Consider the following 23,803-nt stretch of genomic DNA (forward strand, 5'->3'; position numbering starts at 1 on the left):
CCAGATTCTTTATAGTTTTTATTCAAGCAGCAATACATTTAGAAACTGAAAAAGATCACTGTGACAATTTCTTGATTAAAAAAATTAAATACCTATTAATCTCAACAGGTGAGCATTTATTTTTGATTGTAGAGCTTCAATATATCTTGCAATGACACTTTTCCTTTGGTCGTCAATCAGAAAAATGCTCGTCCCAGCTCAAACATTACCTTACAAATAAAAAGTGAGAAGTATTAATAATTTCATGGCAAATCACTGGTACAAACTAAAATGACTTTTCTAAGGTCGTGATTAATGAAAAATGCTCCCGAAGTTAATAACTTTTTTGTTATTACAGGGCATTACAGGGCAAGCTGCAGATTTGAGGCACAGGTGCTTGGTGTTGGGTTGAACATTATATATTTACAGCTAGAACTTGCCCTAAATGCCATCTTTAAAAACGTGGAGGGAGGGACTTCCCAGGTTAGCGCAGTGGTTAAGAATCCGCCTGCTGATGCAGGGGACATGGGTTTGAGCCCTGGTCCAGGAAGATCCCACATGCTGCAAAGCAAATGAGCCTGTGCGCCACAACTACTGAGCCCACGCGCCACAACTACTGAAGCCCTCACGGTTAGAGCCAGTGCTCTGCAACAAGAGAAGCCACCGCAACGAGAAGCCTGCGCACCACAATGAAGAGTAGCCCCCGCTCGCCGCAACTAGAGAAAGCCTGTGCGCAACTAAGACCCAATGCAGCCAAAAATAAATTTAATAAATAAATAAAAAGAGCAAATAATTAAAAAAAAAACATGGAGGGAATTCCCTGGTGGTCAAGCGGTTAGGATTTGGCACTTTCACTGCCATGGCCTGGGTTCAATCCCTGGTCAGGGAACTGGGATCCTGCAAGCTGCGCAGCATGGCCAAATAAAATAAATAAAAAGGTGGAACTTTTCCAAAAATCATACTTAATGCATTTTCAAAATATTACCACAGTCACTTGAAACCTGCCTCACTTCCAAATAGACTTAACATTTAGAACAAAGTCATGCTCTTTCCTGCTATTGTTTTCTGTCAAGTTACTTTCATAAAAGTTACCTACCTCTATGGTGATAAGGATGACAATCATCCCTTCCAGGCGCAGCGTCCTCTTCTCAGTCAGGTGATTCCGCATCAGATCTGTTAGCTCCATGCAGTGCTGAAGCTTTTCATTCATGACCTGCATTAGAAAAATCTCAGTATCCTGTATATTTAAACATTCACTTACGATAACAGTCGCATGCTTCAAAATTATAAGTTTGAAATAGGTGTGCAGTGAAAAATCACTCCTTCAATTCTTGCTCCCCAGCCCTCCCCAAAGGCAGCCTACCAGTGCCACTTGTCTCCTTTCTGTGAATCCACCTAGAGACGTTCTGTAACGCACAGATCTGACTGCAAGAAATACTTCGCATACTGAAGCTCTTATATTCATAAGACTTTGATGGAAGATCTAAAAGTTCTTGATTTCTAGTTTTTCGTTGCTGCCCTTGGATTTTCAGCAGTTAATAAAAGCAAACCTGAAATACTCTTTTAGCATGGCCTTAACATGACAATGATTACCTTCTACTAAAACTGTTCCAAGCCCCGCAAACACAAAACTTGACCTGCTGCACACTCGCCACTAGGTGGCACTGTTTTTTTTTTGTTTTTTTTGTTTTTTTTTTTTTACACGGTACGCGGGCCTCTCACTGTCATGGCTTCTCCCGTTGCGGAGCACAGGCTCCGGACGCGCAGGCTCAGCGGCCATGGCTCACGGGCCCAGCCGCTCCGCGGCATGTGGGATCTTCCCGGACCGGGGCACGAACCCGTGTCCCCTGCATCGGCAGGCGGACTCCCAACCACTGCGCCACCAGGGAAGCCCGATGGCGCTGCTTTTAATGCTTAACTGCAGAGATTCTGTATTCTGATGCCCCACAAGCTGGCTGAGGGGTTCACAGAAAACAGAATCTTTGAAGTTAAGACTTGAATGTGACCACTGGCAAGTTATACTTCCTTAATCTCTCTGTATCTCACTTTCTTTTGGAAATTACACAGTCTGGAAACGTTTTTTACAAGTTTTTGGATTCCCCTTGATAACTTCTGGGGTACGTAGGCTGAGAATGCAGGTATGGTCAGTGGAAATCTGAGACAAGTCACAGATGCATGTTTGGGGACTGACTGAAATGTGCTAGTGCACCATATTTACTGTCATTTTGCACAGAGCATTACTAACGAGAGCGAACACGTGGAAGCACACTGATAATATGTATTTGCCCACGCTTCCAGACTTCATGTAATCCTGTAGTCGCCAATTTGTATAAATGTTTAGAACAGTGCCTCTTTCTTTCCTCCCTTTCTTCGTCTTCCTATTTCTGTTGGCTGCTTGATCTTGGTCTAGAAACATGCTCAGCCTTAAGCTTGCTTCTCTCTTCGAAATGCTGACCCAACCCTCTTTTACATTTTCTTTCAAGTTTGACTAAAGAACAGACATTTTCTTTCTCCACTTCTCACCACCAACTTATTCCTTAGCCCTTAGAGGCTGTAGATATTACCTCTGCTCCCCCGAAACTTCCAGATGTCTCCTAAACAGTAACACCCTTTCTTGGTTAGATTCTGAAACCTCAATTAAGCATTTGACAACACCTTGAAATGCACACTTCCTTTGGCTTTTTCTCCCCTAGGGACTAAGTTCTGCCTCCGACCATCACTCTTTTTCTGAGTCTTCTCGGACCTCCCCTGGCCTGTGGATGACACTTTCCAGAGTCCTGATCTGGTCCCTCCTGTTCTCTAGCTCTGCACTCTCTCTGCACGATCCTGCCCATCTGGTTTGTGTAGGCGCTTCCTGAACTTCAGTCATTTCCATCCCACTGTCACTGCTTCTGTGGTACACATGTGCTAATTGGATTTAAAGTCAAAAAGACTTACAAATGGGGACTTCCCTGGTGGCACAGTGGTTAAGACTCTGTGCTCCCAATGCAGGGGGCCCAGGTTCGATCCCTGGTCAGGGAACTAGATTCCCACATGCATGCAGCAACGAAGAGTTTGCATGCCATAACCAAGGAGCTGGCGAGCCACAACTAAGGAGCCTGTGAGCTGCAGGTGAGATCCGGCACAACCAAAAAAAAAAAAAAAAAAACCCCACAAAAACCACCTTAGAAATGTTTATTTTAAAAGGAAACTACATTGCCAAAATGGAAAACCAGTATGATGTGAAATGGTGTTGGATACACAAAGCTGAGCCTGGTGCCTGGGAATTTGGTAGATTATACGTTAAGAGGGCCGGTCAAGAGCCACTAAAGCCAAGCTAAGCATTTCTCCTCAACTCTGAACAGAAGTGTTACTTGCTTCAACGCTTACATGTTATTTCAGGGTCCATGTGTTACCTAAGTTCATCTCTTGTACAAGTGTATGTATTCCACATTTTGAGAAAGACTGGTTTAAACTTTTTTGATAAGTCCCAAGTATTAACTGCTTAATCCCGATTTCTCCTCTGCCCGAATTTCTAACTGCCTATAAAACATCTTTTTACTATTTTCCTGCCGGCACCTTAAATTTAGCATTTCTAACTACAGTTGACATCCTGTTCAAGTCTCTCCCTCTTCTTGGGTCCCTAGCTCAAAGCAGGTCACGCGATCTTCTCGGGCACCCAGCATAGAAACCTTTGATCTCTATCCTGCACTCCTGGATCCCTGGCACTTCAGCTGCTGTATGGAGTCGAGTCTATCCTCTCCTTAGCATTTCTTAATACACCTAGTAGGCTTTTGTCAACTATCTGTCACCTCTTCAGACTGGTCTGTTTGGTCGTTTTGGTGGTGGTGATGGGCTGGGGGGTTTCTGGGTTTCGTTTGCATGGGCCACCAGAGTTCTCCTAAACAGGGTGGATCGTTTCACTCCGCTGCTCAGAAGCTTCGAGCGTCTTGCTATTGCCTTCTCGGTGACATGAAATGACCCCAGATGGTTTAGTCCAAGCACTCTTCAGTGGGTGGCGCCCTCTTCACGCCTGAAGGCGAGGTCTCTGTGACCCTTCCTGACCTCCTGCTCGCTCAGCACTCCCACAGCACCTCGCTGTTGCCCTCGTTTAGAACTTACCTCATTCTGCCTCATAGCCACCTGCTACCTGCCCGGCACCCTCCGCTCCTGCCCCCTTGCTTTGGAGAGTTACTCTTCCCTGTTTCCAACCACGTGATGCTGCCAATCTCAGTATCACTACCCACCTGACACCAGCCCCTCTCCCCTCCCCTGAAAAGCCCAAGGGGGAGACGGGGCCAGTACAAGACCCAGGCTTGGCCAACTGTGAGGCCCAGTTGCCTCATCACATGGCTGGTCAAAGCACGGACACGTGGCCCAGTCCTTTGACGCTGCCAGGCAGAGTAAAATGTCGCTGGGATATTCCCCCTTCCCACACCCCTTCCCCCATCGCCGAGAGAATGCCACCAAGAAGGAAAGGATGAGGCCAAATTGGTACAGAGGATGCTGACGCAAGAAGCAGTCCTGGTGACCCGCCTGGGTCTGTGCAACAGACATTCCCTGTTTCACACCTGCTCCCTGTTTCTCAGCCCCGTGAGGCAGTACACGGGGATAAGTAAGGTCATTCCAATTGTCCTTCTGTCGTGTGCAAGCAAGGGAGCCCCAACTAACACATGCTTCCTATGTCCTTCGGTTACAGAATCAGACGTGTTTCATGCGCACAGATGATGGAGCAGAAGAAAACGGGGACAGGGTCACAGAGGTGGTAAATGTGAAGTAGGCTCTAAATAGGCAGGTGCCAGGAAGAAAAGGTGGGGCGCCAGGGGGACAGTATTTCTAGTAGAGGAAACAGCATGGAGGCAAGTACAGCTAGACAGCGAAAAACCTGAAAGTGCTTGGAGGTAAGGTTAAAAAAAGGTTAAGTACTGAATTGTGAGAGGTACTATAGACCATAGGGGGTAGGCAGAGTAATGGTCCCCCAGATATTCACATTCTAATCCTCGGGACCCACGAGTATTACACAGCAAGGGATACTTAAGACTGTGCAGGAATTAAGCTTGTTAAGTCAGACGATCTTTAGATAAGGAGACAATCCTAGATTATCTGGGTGGGCCCAGGGCAATCACAAGGGTCCTTAAAAGTGGGAATGGCAGGCAGAAGAGCTCAGCCATGCGAGACGGAAGAGGGGCTCTGAGCCAAGGGCAGTGGGTGGCCCCTCGGAGCTGGAACAGCCCAGGAGTGGCTCCCACCCAGAGCCTCCGGAGCGGGACGCGGCCCTGCCAACGCCTTGACTTTGGCTCAGTGACTCCCAGGTCAGACTTCGGACCTACAGAACTGTAAAATAATACATCTGTGTTAAGTCAGTCTGTGGTAATCTGCTGCGGCCGCAGTAGAAATGAATACATAGCACGATCATGTTGCAACTTTCTCCTGCAGGTAAGGGAGTCCTTTGTCCACTCTTAAAATATTTGTTCAGTGTTTACTATACTGTGCTGGGCAGAGGAGATGAAATGGTGAGTAAGACAGATGTGTCTCTGTCTTCTGGCTACAGGGCCCAGCCTAGAGGCTGGGAGACAAAGAAGAAGGTATTAGGGTGAACGGGGGTGGGAGATGCACATCAGCTGTCTGGGCGCAGGAGGCGGGTCAGTTTGGCATCCCTCCCTGTCTCACCAGCCCAGGGCCTATCGTAGAGACTTTCAATAAATATCTGGCAATGAATGCATGACACTTGGGAGAAAACGAAAGGATGCTCTGACTGCATGTGGAAGATGAAGGAGAAAGAGGAAACCATGGTGAGTTTCAAGTTCCTGCTTGACTGACCAGGTGGTCGTGCTATTAGCTGAGACAGAAATAGAGAAGGTTCAACTGCATTTTCTGGGAGAATACAGTGAGTTTCACTTTGAACTCAACCACTGATTAATCCTACAAATATTTATGGCGCACATATTCTACGTGAGGCCTTTGCCAAGAAGCGGGAAGGGAGCCAGGAAGACGACGATCCTGTTCTCTGATTTCACGAAGCCTGCGTTCTAGAGGGGAGTGTACTCATCACATATTTACAGGGAAAGCAGCTTCTATCTCTTTCGCTGCTGTGTTTTAAGGAAGGAGAGGGGGAATCTCACGAGTGCAGCTCCAATTTCACATAAATCCCCTTTTCCCCTCTGAATACCTGCTACTTCTCCTTTTAGCCACCTTGCCCCAGTTCCTACACAGATTCCAATAAGGATGTGGAAGAAATATGTAATTTATAAAAAACAATTTAAAAGAAACAAATTTTAGCTCGTAAAGAAAATTTACAGTGGATTTCCAGGGACTGCTTGGTAATATGGACGGAATGTTCGTGTTCCCCCAAAATTCATGTTGATAGTCCTAACCCCCAATGTGATGGTATCTGGAGATGAGGCCTTTGGGGGTGATTAGGTTTAGATGAGGTCTAAATTAACATCCTTACAAGGAGAGGCAGAGGCGCCGGAGTGGGTGCTCTCTCCCTGCCTTCTGAGGCGGCTACACCGAGAAGGTGAGAAGAGGCTTCTCACAAGGCACTGAGTCCGTAGTGCCATCAGATCAGCGCGACGCGGTGCGTGAACTGCCGCCCCCAGGAGTGCGCGCCACGTACTCCAGAAGCACACGGGCAAGTGGTGCCCAGTTGAAACAGACCTTTATGTCTATTCTTCAGGACACTACCTGAGTTATTTTCCACTTGTTTTACAGCACGGATTAAGTGCAATGTACGCATTATTCCAGGTACTCAGTTAAGGATTCGGAAGTCAGCAGCATTATAGTTACACAGAACTCACATAAGAGTTTTTTGAAAAATACCATGGAACTGACCTGTTCCGGGGCTCTTCCAGTTTGGGGACTGAGGGGACCTGCTCCACCTGCTCCCTGGGCTGCGATCAATTTCCCCACACTGGGCACTGAGGGAGCCTCTCCACTCAGAGGAGCACTGTCCCCAGCGAACCCCAAGTGCCCTCCTGGCACATCCCCTCCCTCTGCTTGAGCAAAGTGAAGACGCAGAGGCACTTTCTCCAGGTTTCCCCTTCCTACTTGGCACTGTGATGCTGGTCCAGCTAGTTGATTACTTCACTGCGTGTCAATGTTCACGATCGATCCTGTTTTAACATTCCTCATGTTCAGCTGTGGCTTTCACGCTGAATGCAGTGTTCATGTTGAGTAAGTTCCTATCTTTACACTTCTCCTCTGGACCACACACTCAGGATGTTTCCTGCTCAAACCACCTTCATCATTGGTGACTTCAGCAATTCTGTTCTCTTTTCCTGTACTCTTGTCCACGAGGGACATGTGAAGGACACCGTGGGCATCAAAGGTGCCGTGATTTGAGGAAGGACACAGGATGGGGGTGGGGACAGAGGGGGAGGATGCTTGAGCGCACACTTCCTGGGCAGCCGGTTTACCTTGGTTGCTCAGCCACCATTACTGACTTAACTCAGCACAACAGGCTGGTCATCGGAAGAGATCTGATGCATCTCCCTGGTGGCAATAATCTTTGTACTTCACCCCAACGATCGTGGTTCCACCGAACGTCTTCATTCCAAGAGAGAAAGGGGAGACATCCAAAAGCCATAACTCTTGAGCACTTCCAAATTCGTCCCTAGTAAATACGGCTGCTCATCAAGGTTGATGCTTTTGTTTAATGTCATTAGAGAATTCTCACAAAAGGTTTATTTTCAAGTTTTCCTTGAGGCATAATTTACATACAATAATCTGCACTTGTTTCCATTCTAAGTATACAATTTGAAGACTTTTCACAGATTGACACTATGTAAGTAACACCACAGCGTTTCCATCACCCCACGATCCCTTGTGCCCCTTTGGAATCTACTGCCCTACCCACCACTCCACCTCCAAGCCCTAGGGAACCACTGATCTATTTTCTGTAACTATAGATTAGATTAGCCTTTCTAGAATTTCCTATAACAGCATGGATTCTTTTGTGTCTAGATGGTTTTCACTCAGCATAACGATCCTGATATTCATTCATGTTGTTGCATGGATGGTAGTTCATTGCTTTTACTGCTGAGTGGTACTCCACTGTATGGCTATCCCACAATTTCTTTATCCATTCACCTACAGATGGGCATTTGATTGTTTCCAGTTTTTGGCTATCATGACTAAAGGTGCTAAGAACATTCAGGTACAAATGAGTGTGAGGACATATGTTTTCATTTCTCATGAGTAAATACTCAGGAGTGGAATTGTTGGATCGTATAGTAACACAACAATTAAATTTCTGAGGAACTGCCGGGCTGTTTTTGCAAAGTGGCTATAACGATGTATATTCCCACAAGTAATGTATGACACTTCCATCTGCTCTATATCCTTCCCAACACTTGGTATTGTCAGTCCTTTTAATTTTAGTCATTCTAGTGAGTGTGTCGTAACAGCGCATTGCAGGTTTAATTTGCACTTCCCTGGTCAACAATAACGTTGAACATCTTCTCATGTTCATTTGGCCGTTCACATATTTTGTGAGACGTCAGTTTAAATCTTTTGCCCATTTAAAAAACTGGCTTGTCTTTTTGAGTAGAAAGAATTCTTCCTTTTTTTTAATGCATAGATCTTTTTTTAAAAAAAATATTTATTTTATTATTTATTTTATTTTTGGCTGCATTGGGTCTTCGTTGCTGCACACGGGCTTTCTCTAGTTGCGGCGAGCGGGGGCTACTCTTCGTTGTCGTGCGCGGGCTTCTCATTGTGGTGGCTTCTCTTTTTGTGCAGCACGGGCTCTAGGCATGCGGGCTTCAGTAGTTGTGGCACGTGGGCCTAGAGAGCAGGCTCAGTAGTTGTGGCGCACAGGCTTAGCTGCTCCGCGGCGTGTGGGATCTTCCTGGACCAGGGCTCGAACCCATGTCCTCTGCATTGGCAGGCAGATTCTTAACCACTGTGCCACCAGGGAAGCCCCTTGAGTAGAAAGAGTTCTTTGATTATTATGGACAAGTCCTTTGTCAGGTTATATATTGAGAATATTTCCTCCCAACCTGTGATTTGCCTTTTCATATTCTTAAGAGTGTCTTTCAAAGAGCAGTGGTCTTAGTTTTGATGAAGTTCAACTTATCAAATTCGTTCCCCAAGGTGCATGTTTTTTTTTTTTTTTTCCCTAACAAATCCTGGCCTTCCCCAAGGTCATGAGGCCTTTTTCCTATATTTTCTTCCTGAGGTTTTATAATTTTAGCTTTTATATTTAAAAGGTCTCTGATTCATTTAGAAATGGTGTGAAGTAAAGGATAGGGTTCATTATGACTATCCCATTGTTCTAGCACCATTTGTTGAAAAGATTAGGAAAAAAATAAAGAGAGCCTCGAAGACTTGTTGGAGTATAATTAAAGGTCTGACATTCACGTCATAGAGAGATAGTAGATTTCTCCTCAGAAATCATGGAGGCTGGAAGAAAGTGACACAGTAATGTGTAGGTATTGAAAGAAATGAACTATCAACTTGGAATCCTCTACCTAGTGAAAAACTCCTTCAGGAATAAAGGGGAAATCTAGACGTTTTCAGATGAAGAAAAACTAAGAGACTATGCTTTTGCAAACTTACCCTGAAAGAATGGCTACAGAATGTTCTTAAAACAGAAAAGAAACAATAAAAGAAGAAATCTTGCAACATCATTGAAAAAAGAGAACAGAAAGAATAAAAATGGGGGAAGATACAATAGGATTTCCGTCTCCTTGTGAGTTTTCTAAATTATGTTTGATGTTTGCAGCAAAACTTGTAACACTGATGAAGTTCTCAAAGTGGGGAGTAAAGGGATGTAAAGAGCAGTAAGGTTTCCACGCTTGATTTAATCTGGCAAATGCTGAAACCAGTGGATTGTGATAAGCTAGGTATGTATAATGTGACATTTAGAGCAACCACTAAGTATCTATGCAAAGAGATACACTCAAAAACACTACAGAGAAATCAAAATGGAATCCCCCCAAATGGCTAAGTAACTCACAGGAAGGCAGGGATTGATACAGGCAATGGCTTGGATGGATCTCAAGGGTATTATACTCATTGAAAACAGCCCATTTTAAAGTCACACCCTGTATAATTCTATTTATATAACATTCCCCAAATGACCAAATTATAGAGCTGGAGAGTAGATTACTTATTACCAGCGGTTAGGGATGGTCGGGGAGGGAAGGGTGTGACTATAAAGGGACAAGCACAAGGGAGATCTCTGTGGTGATAGAACAGTTCTGTATCCAGATCTGGTGGTTACCTGGATCTACACGTGTGATTAAATGTGACAGAACTATGCACACACATGGTACTACTGTCCATCTTGTCTTCTGCTCTCTTTCCCGTGTGGTTCACCTCCACCATGACGCCCTCCACGCACTTCCATCATTCCATCAGCTTCCTCCCTCCTCAACTTTTCTTCCACGCTTCTCAATGCTTTCAGACAGTTCTAAGTGGATGTCTTCTTGCTACTCTACTCTCAACACATCCTAAATGTGGCTCCTCCCCTCCCCCCAACCTCTCTACGTTTTGGCATCTTTCTACCTGTCACCCACAACAAACGTCAGTCATCCTTATTCTTCCTTCTCCCTGGCCTCCCAGTACCAACCAGTTCATTTGTCTTAAAGGATTCTTTTAAAAATTCATTTCTGTTCTCACTGTCACCAGTAAAGTTCTGGACCCCATGAACTCTTGCTTGAAACTTGATGAGAAACTTCCTAACAGACCACCAGGCCTCCAAACTCTCACCAATCTTATCTAGTCTGTAGAGCAAATATCAGAATATCCTTTGACGTGAAAGCTGAAAACTGTCTGTACACAGGAAAACTAGAACGGGAGATCTAGATACCTGAGTAGAAGTCAAACAAGACATTTCTCCAAAAGCAGTTAAACACATTTAGTTAATTAAAAACTTCTCTTCACACAGTCATACAACTCATAGGTGACATTGTGTCACTCTCAGTAGAAGTGCAAAATACATACCTTAACTCTACGAGTAATGCTGAGGAACCGACAAGTTTTATCATAAAGTTCTTCCAGATTTTCTCTGTCCCAGTAGAAATCAGGAGTGATCAAGAAGTCTGAACTCAAGTTTATATGGTGTCTTAAAAAAAGGAAAATCATTTTTAATTTTTATCTTGAATTAAAAAGCATGGTCTATTTTATTTCTTTTTTGAAGAAGATATTTATTGATTGATTTATTGATTGAAGTATGGTTAATTTACAATGTTGTGTTAATTTCAAGTGTATGGCAAACTGATTCAGTTACACATATATATATACTCTTTTTTAGATTCTTTTCCATTATAGGTTACTACAAGATATTGAGTACGGTTCCCTATGCTATACAGTAGGTCCCTGTTGTTTACCTATTTTATATATAGCAGTGTGGCTATATTAATCCCAAACTCCTAATTTATCTGCCCCCATCCCCTTTGGTAACCACAAATTTGTTTTCTATGTCTGTGAGTCTACTTCTGTTTTGTAAATAAGTTTATTTCTTATTTACATGGTGCTTTATAAAAGTAGTTCTTTTAAATTTTTTTTTTTTTTTTGGGGGTACGCGGGCCTTTCACTGTTGTGGCCTCTCCCGTTGCGGAGCACAGGTTCCGGACGCGCAGGCTCAGCGGCCATGGCTCACAGGCCCAGCCGCTCTGCGGCATGTGGGATCTTCCCGGACCAGGGAACCCGTGTCCCCTGCATCGGCAGGCGGACTCTCAACCACTGCACCACCAGGGAAGCCCAAAAGTAGTTTTTAATGCTGATTCTTGTAATATTTCTGAGGAACATGTAAACAAAAAATTTTCAAAATGTGCAACCAAATTAATTCAATCTTTATATTAACATTTATGAAGTAGAGAGAAAAAAACCCAATTAAAAAAATTTCTAGGGACTTCCCTGGTGGTGCAGTGGTTAAGAATCCACCTGCCAATGCAGGGGACATGGGTTTGAGCCCTGGTCTGGGAAGATCCTACATGCCGCGGAGCAACTAAGTCCATGGGCCACAACTACTGAGCCTGTGCTCTAGAGCCTGTGAGCCACAACTACTGAGCCTGCGCGCCTAGAGCTCGTCCTCCGCAACAACAGAAGCCACCGCAATAAGAAGATTGCGCACCGCAACGAATAGTGCCCGCTTGCTGCAACTAGAGAAAGCCCGTGTACAGCAACGAAGACCCAACGCAGCCAAAATAAATAAACTTATTAAAAAAAAAATTTCTAAGCTTTTTTTTTCATTAAAATTTGTTACAATATACATGCACATATATTTGTGTGTGTGTGTGGATAGGTAATCAGATGGCTCAAAAATAAAAAAGACAGAAAAAGGTAAAAATTGACCAATCTTACTCCTATTCTTATCCCCATTTTTCCCTTTCTCCCACTCCCTGTGGGTAGCCGCTGCTAGTTTCGCACACACACACAAACACACACACTCTATTTCTACCTTTTTTACATATGAGGCCTGAGTTTGTTTTTAAACAAAAATTTATGTTATAGAAGTAACACATAAATAGCTGTTCACTATAAAAAAGAAAAACCCTAGAGAAGAACTCAGAAAACACTGGTAGGCCCGTTCCCCTAACAAATCAAATCCTTTCGGCCCTGCCAATACTCTCCTGTGTCCTTCCAGGTCTGCTTCCATGCACACATGTGCACGTGTGTGTGTGCGCGTGCACATACACCTACGTGTCTGGTAGTATGTATACGTATGAAGATAGAGATGAATATTTATGTTGTTTGCTTCCAAGTAGGATCATACCATGTATAAGCTGTGACTGCCACATTTCTACTTCTATTTCTCGTCACAGATTCGCCACATTCCTTTGAATAACACATAAGCACTCTTATTGTAAAGAGACGAAAACTCAGGATAACAACAGTAAGACTCTACGAAACTATTCACATACCTAAGTATATCAAGTCCTGATTTCTGAGTCCTAGTATTATAATTCGCTATATCAAGTTCTGCTCGCATGACCAAGAGAAGAGGGGAGAGGAGTCTGTCTCCCCCATTTCTTAGCGAGCTCAGGCTTTAGATGTGCTGTGGGACGCTCTCATGCAGGGCTTTTTATTTTTGTTGGTGCCCTGAGTTAGGGTCCCTGAGCTTTGAGAAGGGCCTAGATGACGCAACACTGGACCACTTCTCTCCAGGGCAAGTAACTAAGGAGAATGTGGAAAAGCAACTCTTAGGTAAACTATTGACAAGGAACTCCAGTAACTCACCCCACACACGACAAGGGCCGAAACACTGAGAATCCTGCCTAGTGAGAATAACACCAAGATTCAGGGTGTTTCATTCCAAAAATCTTGGGAAAACTACAAGAATGAAATAAACTGAAGGCCTTTTAACTTAATTTTGAACGATGTACTATTATATTTCATCAATTCTAAGACACTCTTCTTCCCATTTTAACATCTCTGAAAATGGGAGGCATCTTTAAAATTGATGATGTCTTACAGGTGGCAGTTGAGACTTAGTTGTCATTGCCTTAGATGACTTATTTCTCTTATTCTTTCCTTTTTATGTATGCCCAAGAGGAAATGTGATCAATCTACATCCAAATAAGACCGAGAGCTATTTCCGTAGTGCAAAGTTAAAATTCTGTGATGAAAAAGCATTGTCTCATATGTCAGTGGGCAGCATTCTCACTTTCTTGTGGCATCGTATGGTATCTTAGAGTCAATGAAATATGGTACATCACTTTTCCGTAGCAATTAGGTCTATTCAGCATTATGATGCAGTGCTATACTTTTACTGAGAATTACCCTTGTCCAAATTCTAGAATGCATCTTTCCACCTTTGAATAACACCTACTACGCTCGCTGACGTAGGTTTAATGTAGAGTAATGATGGTCTCTCTTGCACATGCACAGTTTCTTCCAGTACAGTCCTAGTACAGCCCAACTGCTTCTAATGGGTAAGAGTTCTCCATGCTTATAGTGAATGAAATAAAAACAGCTGCAATTCCCATAAAGATATAAATGTTCGCTCTTTACTGTAGAGCTACAGGGAGATTTTCTGGAGATTGTTGAATATATGAAATAGTTCATTTACAGAGAAAATTTTACCTTAAGGCAAAGAGTTCACCCATTTTCTGCATAACTTCTTCATGAGATAGTTTCACTTTCTTCCCAGCTTTTAAAGCCTATTTGGGCGGGGGAAAATAGATACATACATACACAGGTTTCCCTTCTCACTAGCATTTTCTATGATGTACATTCCTAGTCGCTTAATGAAAAACCAGGGGCTCTTTTCCCTAGTATAATTGTTCTTTCACAGTAAAAACAAAGTTAATTACAGTAAGCATGATTTTTAATGTATTCTGAAGTTCTGATATAATTCTAGATGCATTTTTCATGCCACTGTTTTCCTTGTAATTTGTCAAGACACTTTTTAATCGAGAAAAGTGGTCATAATTTCCTTCCTTAGAGAGGAAACATTTCATTTTATTTCCCTTCAATTCAGTTACATTAAAAATACTATACCATTAGAGAAAAGTAATTTGAATTTGAAGTTTTAAAAGGTTTCTTATTTTATCATTTTATACGTAACCGGGGTTTTTTTTTCCTGCTTAAATTCAGTGCAGCTTTCTTAATGTTTATTATTACTTTATTGTACTTCTAAATTCATCATTATAGTGGGAAATTTGTATTTTTCCCCAATAGAACTCAATCCTTGAAAACAAGCATAAAATTGGTATAATTACCTCTGGAATCGACTGAATAGATTCAACAAATTTATCCAGTGCTGCTTCCCAGATAGCCAGTTTCACTGGGGGAAAAAAAATTAACAACAGAACATTTATCATCATATTCCTGTTTCTACAAAATGTAAAACTGCACAGTACCTTCACTGCCATTTCAACAATAGTTTAAGAAGCAGATGTCCAAAAAATTTGAGACTGAAATTTAAGAGTCGTTACTTGTTATTACAAAAGATGGCACTAGGTAGAAAGAGACAGAAGAAAGTTGACTGGATTTCCAAGCCCTGCTCGCAGACCAAAACTACACTGGGTAGAATCCCTGATTTTCTCCTACTGCATCTCAGAAGCTGAGAGGAACGAAGGGTGGCTCTGTAGAGGGGCAGAAATCAGGCCTTCCTGACCTTCCCTCCACTCCTCTGGGCTATGGGTACAGCTCAGAAGTCCCGAAGCCTCCTGGATGGTATGTGCAGTCCACCACAGCAGCAGCCTAGTGCAGACTGGTGGCAGGAACATTTCTTAGAACATTTCTTCTACAGTTCTATTCAGATGCGTGGATCTTGCCGAAAAAACTGAGAGCCACTGTGACTCTCTGTCCCATTCCTGTGAAAAACCAAGAGTGTATTTTTCTACATAGAGGCCCGTGTCCAATCACAGAAGGCTGTGCTTTCTCTGCCTGGATTAGAGACAATGTAAGACTGACAATCTCAGAGAGAAGGAGAGGGGAAAACAAAGGTAGTGACAATAATAATAACAGCAACAACATAAAAAAATATTTTTGGAGAGGTAAGCTTTATCAATACCACTAATAAGGAATGAATAACTATAGCACAGATACTATATATTATACTCTATACTACATATATTTTTCTCTTGGAGGGAAAAAAAAAGGAAAAGGAATTATAAGGCTTTGCTGAGTGCTCTGCGAAAACATGTCAAAGTCTTTACTAAATATTTCAGCTTCCCTCGATGAAATGAAAACTATGTGATACCGTCTCTGATAAGTAGCAGTAACTTACCTGAAAGGCAAAGAGCATTTGAGAAAGCAAATTTCTCTAGAATGGCGTCATCTAAATCTAGCTCTGAATTTAACCTGATTTCCCCTCTGTGAAGTTTTGACTGTCCCCTGAGAAAAGAAAAAAAAAAAAAGTAGTTTCTAAATCGCAAAAAGTACCTTTTTTCTTTTGAAAAATAATCTTTATAATCTTTCTAGAGGTCATTTTGGCAATCTGTATCAAGAGTCTTACAAATGTTCTTATACCCTATGATCCAAGTAATTCCACTTCTAGGAATTTATCCTAAGGAAATAATCAAAGATGCAAGGAAAGATTTGTGTACAAAAAACTTTCTATGGGGACTTCCCTGGTGGAACAGTGGTTAAGAATCCGCCTGCCAATGCAGGGGACATGGATTCGAGCCCTGCTCCAGGAAGATCCCACATGCCGCGGAGCAACTAAGCCCGCGTGCCACAACTACTGAGCCTGCTGCCACAACTACTGAAGCCCATGCACCTAGATCCCGTGCTCTGCAACAAGAGAAGCCACCGCAATGAGAAGTCCGTGAACTGCAACAAAGAGTAGCCCCCGCTCACCGCACTAGAGAAAGCCTGCGCACAGCAATGAAGGCCCAACGCAGCCATAAGTAAGTAAATAAATAAATGAATAAATAAATAAATTTATTAAAGAAAAAAGACAAATGAATAGAGATATACATTAAAAAAAAACTTTCTATGGTCAAATGTTGAATAGTAAGAAATCAGGAAAGAAACTAAAAGTTCAACAGAAGAATGGTTCATTTATAGGAATTCACACAACAAAAATGAACACATATGTTTTGAAAGGATATTTAGTAGAAAAGGGAAAATGACTACAATAATTTGCTAAGTGAAAAAATGCTGAATATAAAACTATGTAACTATACACAGCATAATCTGAAATCACATGGACATGGTGAGTATGGGGAGGGAGATGAGGCAGCTGTGACAAACCAAGATGTGTATGTAGAGAACTCTGGAGCGACTGGGGAGGAGGGGGAAAGGAGGGAATCTGGGAGTGTAAGTATCACAAGCAAATAGGAAAAGTAGAGGCTAAACCTTCACGAGAGACGTGAGACCAGAAGACATGAGACCAGAAGACATGCACAAAGGTTGGTGGACGAGAAGACGATACAGGAAAGCTCATCGCTGGCTATTATCACTTAGCTCTTATCCCAATTAGTCTTTCTATAGCTGGTGTCTCTTTCAAATTTCCCTAAAGCTCTGCTTGTGTCGCTTCCTTTCTCAATACAAAGACTTTTTTTCCTTCTCACATTCCACTAGACCAGTACCTCCCTGAGAGAAAAGACCTTTTAATCCTGTTCATTCTGCCTTCTCTCTCCGCCCTAACATCCCTCCTCATTTTTGCACCCTTGCTGTGACGTGGAAATTGGCCAGTACGCTGCCTACCCATACATCTGACCTGAGAGTGGTACAGCAGTGGTACCCCCATTTCCACAAGTGGTTCTCTTAGAGCACCCTGTCATTATACTTTATACTTTTTACACTCAAAGTCAATGGGAAAAAAGCAAAAAGGATTTACTTCAGAGAAGACTTTACTAGAATAATCGAACAGGTTCATTCTAACGAAGGCACACCGTATTACTGATTTTGGCCGCTTAGGAAACTTACTATTTTGGAGTTATACTATCTGCTGGTTTTAATTTATGGGTAGCCTGAGAAGCTATAAAAATAATATCTATCCACTAATATTTATTAATTGTTTCAGCTTTGTATTTGTACCAATAACTTTTTTCTTAAAATTAGTCTCCAAATTAATAATTTATCTTCTCTACTGCTGTATCTAGTTATTCCAAGCACCCTTTTCATAAACTTGATAAAAAGTTGCTTACTCTGTTTTTGAGTAGTTAAGCTCTTCATTCTCCCAGTGCACCAATGCAATTTCATAGGGGTGAATTTCATGTTTTTCAAGAACTTGCATCACATGCTTCATCTAGAAGAAAAGCAAGATCAACCTGAAATTATAACCGACTCCCTCAGTACAGGATAATGTTATAGAGTTAATGCTTATAACATTTCTTAAATTACATTTGATACCATTTCTTCTGCTCTTTAGGTTTTAAGGAGAAAGCAAATTCATGGTGATACTGAACTAATTGGAACGATATATTCACTTGCTTTTACACTTGGAAAACACAGACAAGCTTAAGGAGGAAAACAAAACCTCCCATTATCCCACGACCCAAAGAAAACCCTTAATAACATTATGGTTTGTATTCTTTAAATCTTCAAAACAAAAAGTTTAAGTAACACACTTGTAAAAATTTAAACACAGAGGTATAGAAAGTGATTCTCTGTTCTCCTGAATTTTTTTTTTTCACACACACACACTGTATTTTATTTTTACAAGGGATAAACTGACACCAAGCATTGTAACTGGATGACCACAACAAAAGCAACAATGATTGCAATTACCAAACACGAAACACACTCACACTGTGTCATAATATTGACATTCAGTCCAGGAATCCTCCACTGCAACAGCTCCTTTACTTTGCAGTGAAAATTGATTTGTGTATTTTTTGCCTCTGAGTCCTTGTGGGATTTTTTTTTTTTAATTCAAACAGAAAGTCACAAAAATTATAATCATCCTCATCAGTTCACTCGGTCCCATGTAATTAATTTTCTTTTTCATCTTGATCTTTTGTTAACACTTTTATGAATTCATCAGTTTTCCATTAGAGTTCTGAAAATGCTTATTCATTCAGTTCAGCAGTATAGTCAGTCTCCTGAATTTCTAATCCTCTAATGTAACCACCATTAAACTTGGTGCATACCCTTCCAGACTTTTCCCTATGTGTATATGTATGTACATTTAGTTTGCTTTCTATATAAATGGGATGATACTGTACATATGAACATTTTCAATGCGATTCTCCTTCATGGAGGAAACATAATTGATTTAACCGTCTTAGATGTCCATCCATGGGTTTTTTTTCCTATTCTCTACTATCACGATGTCACATGTGCCAGCCTTATGTGTGTATCTTCAAGGACTTGTGGGAATATTTCTTTAGGATTTGTTGGAACAAAAGACATGCACACTTATAATTTTGATAAATGTTTCTAAAATGCTCTCCGAAACAGTTTTTCCAGCTTTAGAATCCAAAGATTTACGAGAGCATTCTTTTTTTTGAATATTATTTATTTTTTTATACAGCAGGTTCTCATTAGTTATCTATTTTATACATATCAGTGTATATATGTCAATCCCAATCTCCCAGTTCATCCCACTGCCCCCCCTTCCCCCCCTTGGTGTCCATATGTTTGTTCTCTACATCTGTGCCTATGAGAGCATTCTTTTATTTATTTTTTTAATGAGAGCATTCTTAAAAAACACTGGGTATCATCAGCCTTTTACATCTTTGCAAATTCAAATAGCCAATTTGTACATTTTTCTTACATTTATTGCTCATTTATATTTCCTTTTCTCCAGGAAACCGCTCCCCAGTCTCCCTCCCCCTGCCCCCTATGTGTGTATCTCCTTTCAGTAAAACTGGGTTTGTATGAGGCATATTTTTTTTACCAGCTCTGGTATTATATTGGTTATATTCTGTGACCTGCTCTTTTAATTGAACTGTAGCATATACACAGGCAATTCCTCGGGAATTGGTTTCGTCCCACGTGACTTTGAAGAGCTGTAGTAAGTACATCCCAAATACATACTATGGGTGTATTTAACAAACTTGCTATTATTATGTGTTTTGGTTATTCCTCATTTTTGCTATTGTAAATAATGTGTTGATGAACATTTCTATACATCATTCATCATATATAACTGTGATTATTTCCTTTGGATAACTTTCTAGATGTAAAATTGCTGAGTTCAATATAAAGCTTGGATGTGTATTACCAAACTGCCTCTGAAAAGGTTGTATTAAACAAATCATGATTGGGATATTGAAGAAATTATTGCCAGTGAGCTAAAAAGTTCTAGAAAACTTGATCTACAATAAGACTCAGTGCAGCCAGCTTCCAGTGAACTGTGTGTACATGACTCATTTTGTAGGTTATCACATGAGAAGTAGACTTCCTTCTGTCTGCAGGGTAGCTAGGGTTGTTCTGATTTGCCACAAATTATTGTGTGCTCAGAGAATGGAAAATGTAGGAAACGTCTAAGTCAAAAAGAAAATTTTGGAAGATGACAGTGCTAGAATCAACATCACATAATGCAGAGCAAATGAACTGAGGATTATCTGTTAATTTACCTTCCAACTGCTCAGATTATTAAGTGCCAATGAACAATTTATTCTCAGAAAACTAAATTTTAATACTTTCACACTTTATTTATACTTACAGTTTTGTCTTTCACATTCCAGAAGACAGCAGCTCCTTCCCTGATTTAAAAGAATAAACTAAGTTAAAGGTGGAATACATTCTTTAGGGCCACACATAAAGCCAGGCTTAGGTAGCTTCTAGAATGCATCTAGAAGGCCGATTTTAAAAAATACGATTTATTATTGATTTGACATGATGGTCCCTGGATGGATATGATAAACAAAAGCTATTTTTTGAATTTCAGATAAAAAACCTGACCCCTCAAAAATTCATGGATTTCTCCTGTGGTTTGCAGAATAAATAACTATTATTGTAAAACCATGTAACTTCAGGTATCTAGACTCTTTCATACCCGATGCAATTCTTTTTTGTTTTTTTAAATTAATTAATTTCTTTTTGGCTGCGCTGGGTCTTCGTTGCTGCATGCGGGCTTTCTCTAGTTGCAGTGAGCGGGGGCTACTCATCGTTGCGGTGTGCGGGCTTCTCATTGCGGTGGCTTCTCTTGTTGTGGAGCATGGGCTCTAGAGCACAGGCTCAGTAGCTGTGGCACACAGGCTTAGCTGCTCTGCAGCATGTGGGATCTTCCCGGACCAGGGCTTGAACCCGTGTCCCCTGCATTGGCACGCGGACTCCCAACCACTGCGCACCACAGAAGTACCCTGATTAAATTCTGTTGTACAGATATCAGAATAAGGAAATTTTTGAGACCTGTCTCATTAGCTCTCATTAGGCAGATTCTGCTATCAGAAAAGAATAAAGGGTCATGCTTTTAATATCTGTGGAATAAAGAGACTGAGATAAATTAAAGCTTCAGATGGTAAAGGCACCTATGAAATAATGCCAGCCATCCCTACAGTGCTCACAGTAGACCTGCAACAATGCCACAGGAGGCCTTCACAATCCAAGTCTGCCTTTGACGAAATTTAAGTCTAAAAACTGTTAGGGAACTTGTTTTGATTTCTGAAGTCTGATGTGTTGAGCTGTTTTAGGTAGTAAATTAAAAAAAAGGAAAAAAAAAAAAAGAAAAAGGAGTTACAGCTCTGGGTCATTGCACCAGAGGAAGGAAGGGTAGAAATGAAAGAAAGGTAGGGGCTTCCTTGGTGGCGCAGTGGTTAAGAATCTGCCTGCCAATGCAAGGGACATGGGTTCGAGTTCTAGTCTGGGAAGATTCCCACATGCTGCAGAGCAACTAAGCCCGTGTGCCACAACTTTTGAGCCTGCACTCTAGAGCCCACGTACCACAACTACTGAAGCCTGCGTGCCTAGAGCCCATGCTCCACAACAAGAGAAGCCACCGCAGTGAGAAACCCACGCACCGCAACCAAGAGTAGCCCCTGCTCGCCGCAACTAGAGAAAGTCCGTGCGCAGCAACAAAGACCCAACACAGCCATCCATCCATCCATCCATCCATCCATCAATAAATGGTAAAAATATGATGTTCCCATTACCATTCTTCAAACCATCTTGAGCAACGTGCTTAGTATGTGTGTGGGTCTGTGCTTAGCATCTGGGATGCAAAGATGAGTATGGTCTAGATCCTCTGCTCAAGGAAGTCCCAATCCAGAGAACACTGATCCACGGACCCCCAATTACAATAGTGTGATCCACGCTGTAACAGAGTCACGCAGAGTCTAGGTGGATGTACACTGGAGGGACACAGTTCCTAAAGGACTAGCAGAGCCAAATGAGAAAACGAGGAAATACCCCAGGCTCCAGGAAAACATGCGAGGGGGGCAGGCAACGTCTCAGAATAAAGAGCTAGTAGTTTGAATGGCTGCGGATGAGGGGAAGGGGAGGGCACTCAGGTCAGAGGCGGGGAAGAGCCAACCCCTGAAGGAACTTCGTGCTGTGATAAGGCGTTTGGTCACATTCCGCAGAATTTTAAGGACAGTATAGTGATCAGAATTACCCACTGAAAAATTGCTCTGCCTACAAAGAGACAGAAAGACTGCTGGTGGGGTGAGAAGACAGGCAGGGAGACCAAGCAGTGAGTGTGGCAAAAGGCCAGGGTGGGGTCTCAGGATATGGATTTGGGAGGTGTTTAAGGCCACAGCCAGAGCGCTGGTTCAGAGAAGCACCTCAAGGCAGATGAGAGATCCCAGGAACTCTGCAGTATGGCGCTCAAGCCACATGTGACTACCGGGCACCTGAAACAGGCCTGGTCCAAACTGAGAGCTGCTATAAGTGGAAAATATATGCCGGGTTTCAGAGACTTAGTATGAAAAGGAGAACGTAAATCTCACTAATTGTTGACTGATTACATGCTGAAATGATAATAGTTTAGATATGTTGGGTTAAATAAAATATACCAGTAAAATTAATTTCAGGCAATATATGAGTTATTATTAGTGTGGGTCAAAATTAAATTCATCTTTTTTTAAATTAAAAATACGGCTATAAGAAAATATATTATTACATTCGCGGCTTGCATGTGTGCCTTGCGTTGTATTTCTACTGGGTGATGCTGATCTGGAGGACCTCAGAAATCCAAATTCCTGACTCAAGTCAAAAGGGGTGTTTCTCTACCGGCACTAAATGCTGAACTCTTGATTATGTCCAAGGAAAGTAAGGCACCCACAGGAACAAAGACAGAGCTTCCAGTTATCATCAGCTGTAAGAACTAAGACCACAGAAACGTCATCAAAGTCTAGATTCTCATGGATGGTCCATGTATTTCTGTTCTGCCGCTTATTAGTCCTTTGACTGTGGGTAATTCACTTAATCCCTCTGACCCTTGGGAATAAAAGATCTTCCTCAAACGTTGTGAGGATGAGATTATTTTAAATGGTTTCTATTATCATTACCACTTCCACTCAGCTACTCTGGAGTATCTGGTATCAAAACAACCTTAAAAAAAAAAAAAAACCTTTAAATAAAAGGAATAAATGTATATGGATCAGGGTCCCAGTCTGAAGTCTCCAGAGAGGTAAGGTGATCTAAAACTTTAGCTTCAGAGGGAGAAGATGGAAAAGGAAGAAAGACAGCAGGGCAGGTAGCATGAACCTGATGAGGGGCACTGAAGATGAATGAGAAATAAGATGCTTACATATTCTTAGTAAATGAAAACGCACATTTACCAATAAAGGCAAGTACACACCAAGTTACCCAAATGGGCCTCTGTTAATGACCTCAGCCTGAGCTTCCTTCAGTCTCTTGCTCTCAGGAAGGCCGGAAGCTGGGGGGAGTCCACTCGGTTCCCTAAATCCCTGCATTCTGCAGGGCACCATTATTTCCACCAGTGGTTCCTGACCTTAGCTTTGTCCAATGCTCTCTCTCTCTCTCTCTCTTTTTTTTTTTTTTTGCAGTACGCAGGCCTCTCACTGTTGTGGCCTCTCCCATTGTGGAGCACAGGCTCCGAACGCGCAGGCCCAGCGGCCATGGCTCATGGGCCCAGCTGCTCCGCGGCATGTGGGATCTTCCCGGACTGGGGCACGAACCCGCATCCCCTGCATCAGCAGGCAGACTCTCAACCACTGCGCCACCAGGGAAGCCCCCCAATGCTCTCTTTTTATAACGTGTTAAGTGCACCCTTTACTGTCATGAATTATGAGCGGTGCGAAAAACTTGCATATATGATACCAAGATGACATAATGCTTAAAGTTAATTTAGAACAAAATGAATAAAAAATCCCTAATCTTTTCCCTAGGGGGGAAAATTCTTTATTTCATAAGAGGATTTACCAGCAGATGCCTAAAAGTGACAAACTCTCCTATTCAAATAAGAACCAAAGGATAAATTTAAATCACAAATAAATTTTGAAACATCTTCTGTTAAGAGAGAAGGTACACCTGCATCTTTAAGGACCACAACACCTGGCCACAGCCCATCTTCCAATGGAGTTGCTTTCTT

General features: G+C 42.1%; 1 protein-coding gene across 11 annotated transcripts in view; it reads right to left on the reverse strand.

Moving 5' to 3' along the window:
* Positions 1-23,803, reverse strand: part of RMND1 (required for meiotic nuclear division 1 homolog) — a 39,654-nt gene continuing 15,851 nt past the window's right edge. For 7 of the 11 annotated variants that reach the window (XM_073789745.1, XM_019951717.3, XM_019951715.3 and 4 more), the window contains 8 exons: positions 19,973-20,012; positions 17,508-17,608; positions 15,641-15,747; positions 14,628-14,692; positions 13,990-14,066; positions 10,906-11,026; positions 1,076-1,192; positions 1-209 (listed from right to left, as the gene is read on the reverse strand). In XM_073789745.1, the coding sequence (XP_073645846.1) occupies positions 177-209; positions 1,076-1,192; positions 10,906-11,026; positions 13,990-14,066; positions 14,628-14,692; positions 15,641-15,747; positions 17,508-17,608; positions 19,973-20,012 (661 nt within the window). In that variant the 3' untranslated portion in view covers positions 1-176. Of the gene's footprint in view, positions 210-1,075; positions 1,193-3,139; positions 8,881-10,905; positions 11,027-12,679; positions 12,742-13,989; positions 14,067-14,627; positions 14,693-15,640; positions 15,748-17,507; positions 17,609-19,972; positions 20,013-23,803 lie in introns of those variants that run through there. The other 4 variants (XM_073789746.1, XM_073789747.1, XR_012324917.1 and 1 more) reach the window with 4 other exon arrangements.

Source organism: Tursiops truncatus, chromosome 12, assembly GCF_011762595.2.
Source record: "Tursiops truncatus isolate mTurTru1 chromosome 12, mTurTru1.mat.Y, whole genome shotgun sequence".
NCBI lineage: Eukaryota > Metazoa > Chordata > Mammalia > Artiodactyla > Delphinidae > Tursiops > Tursiops truncatus.